Source organism: Triticum dicoccoides, chromosome 3B, assembly GCF_002162155.2.
Source record: "Triticum dicoccoides isolate Atlit2015 ecotype Zavitan chromosome 3B, WEW_v2.0, whole genome shotgun sequence".
NCBI classification, from domain to species: domain Eukaryota; kingdom Viridiplantae; phylum Streptophyta; class Magnoliopsida; order Poales; family Poaceae; genus Triticum; species Triticum dicoccoides.
The window spans coordinates 54,005,678-54,007,561 of NC_041385.1; the positions used below are offsets into that span (position 1 = coordinate 54,005,678).

Genomic DNA, 1,884 nt, shown 5'->3' on the forward strand with positions numbered 1-1,884 from the left:
GATGGCAGATGTAGGAGGAGCTGCATCGGCTGGTGCGCTCGAGCCGTTGCAGCCGTCGACGGACATGTCTTGTCGCCTCCGGAACCGCCTCTTTGCCTGACACCACCAACGGCGTTGCTCAAATGTTCAAGACAAGGAGGAGAGGCGGAGGCGTGTGGCCACAGCCAGGACATGGAGACGCGCGGGAGGCCGCTCCGATGTCCATCGCGACGCCGCGCCGGGAACCCTCGCGTCCGCACTCCGCAAGGCCACGCGGGAGGCATAAGGAAGAGCAGGCGCTCGGGGGCGGAGCGGCGCCGGGGGAGAGAAGCGGCGGAGATGGCTAGCAGCGGCCGGGAACGGAGGCGGCGGCGACGCTCAGGAGAGAGGTGGGAGGGGGGAGTGTTTTTTTGACCGGTCTTCGGGGGCCAGAGAAAGGCCGCAGCAGGCCTCGACCGAGTTTTTCAGGGTTCACGCGCCCGTGTGCTTGTTTGTTAAAACTATAGTCTGTAGAAACTAGAAAGGACAGTTTCAAAAAAAAAACTAGAAAGGACGGTGCTATGTTCCTGTCTAACTGTCTCTTTCTCTGAATATTTTGTTGAGAACTTGTTCCTAGCAGATTTGAAAATTCTGGAGAGGAGATAGATGGCAGCAGTACAGCCTATCACATGATGGGGAAAAGGAGCCTAGAGAAGAACATTTGGCTTGAGCTGGAACGTGAGGTATATTCTTTTTCAGTTCACACATTTTTTTTTACTGTTTTCAGCTAATGATAGTTCAGTTGTGCCAAGTAAATAGTATTTCAGCGCATATGTTATCATCTGACCATGTGCTTCACACCTTAGGGATTTCTTCTACTGAATGGGCTTGACCAACAAGGACATAGAAGCACTCTTGGGTGGACATACTATGGTAATGCCACAACGCCTTATTGTCGTATTCAGATCGTTGTTCCTCAATCATAAGTTGAGCCCTTAATCTGCATTGTACATTTTTAGGAGAGAAGCTCGTATGGATAGCTCGGGATTCGACTTGGACAAAAGATCCTCTGAAGTTTCATAACTCCTACTTCATGTAAGCTTAATCGCCGCGTTTGTAGATTGCAACACATTGGCTAAAGATTATATATAGTTGTAATGTCATCAGTGCAACATTGTGAAGTCGTACATCACTAGACTTCATCTTTTGTATATGTTGCAATGAGCTTCTGAAAGGGGACTCCAACGGACTCATGAAGCTACTTACAGACAAGTTTCTCATGGAGGATCAAGCTTTCCGTCCCTTAGTTGAATTATACACAAAGGTAAAGAAGAGTTGAATTCATCTTCATTAGCTTATTGGACACGTTGGCAGGACGCGTTCTTCACGGACTACGCGAAGTCGCACAAGAAGCTTTCCGAGCTCTACTTTACTGGCGTGGACATGCAGAGACAGAGCCAAGAGGGCTGTCATAAGAACTACCACTGGCTTCACAGTTGCGGTTGCCATCTTTGCCTACACTTACATCTTTGAATCAAAGAGGAGACACTATGGTTAGACTGCAAGTCTCCATGTTTAGATGATTGCAATTCAGTTATGGGTTCTGATGAACAAAGTTAATCGTCCATTGAGATGTTGTGCACTTGTATATGTAACTAATCAGCTGATACAGTGATGAGAATGCATGTATATGCTATCATCCATGTAATATTGTCAATGGAATAAGAAAACTGTCAATTATGTAAGTACATATTGCAAATAGGAAAGTGAAAGGGGCACACCCCACCAGGCACCGCCCCTGCTTCCTTTCAGGTGGGCACAAATATTGTTCCCAAAAAAATAGAAAGGTCGTGCAGAAAGCAAACACAATCCAAAAATTTCATCACAAAGAACATCAAGACATTAGTGGTGAAGTGAGAATAAAAT

The 1,884-nt window shown here is 46.8% G+C and overlaps 1 protein-coding gene across 1 annotated transcript; it reads left to right on the forward strand.

The window, feature by feature from the left end:
- Positions 1 to 461: 461 nt before the first annotated feature.
- LOC119274662 lies at positions 462 to 1,593 on the forward strand. The gene is made up of 4 exons (XM_037555387.1): positions 462 to 701; positions 825 to 891; positions 978 to 1,053; positions 1,333 to 1,593. The coding sequence occupies exons 1-4, from the start codon at positions 648 to 650 to the stop codon at positions 1,514 to 1,516; spliced, it is 381 nt and encodes a 126-aa protein (XP_037411284.1). The 5' UTR covers positions 462 to 647; the 3' UTR covers positions 1,517 to 1,593.
- Positions 1,594 to 1,884: the final 291 nt, after the last annotated feature.

Coding starts and splice junctions, on each gene's coding strand:
- LOC119274662 (XM_037555387.1), top strand. CDS start 648: ATGATGGGGAAAAGGAGCCTAGAGAAGAACATTTGGCTTGAGCTGGAA. Junction 702..824: donor GGCTTGAGCTGGAACGTGAG/GTATATTCTTTT, acceptor TTCACACCTTAG/GGATTTCTTCTACTGAATGG. Junction 1,054..1,332: donor TTTCATAACTCCTACTTCAT/GTAAGCTTAATC, acceptor ACACGTTGGCAG/GACGCGTTCTTCACGGACTA.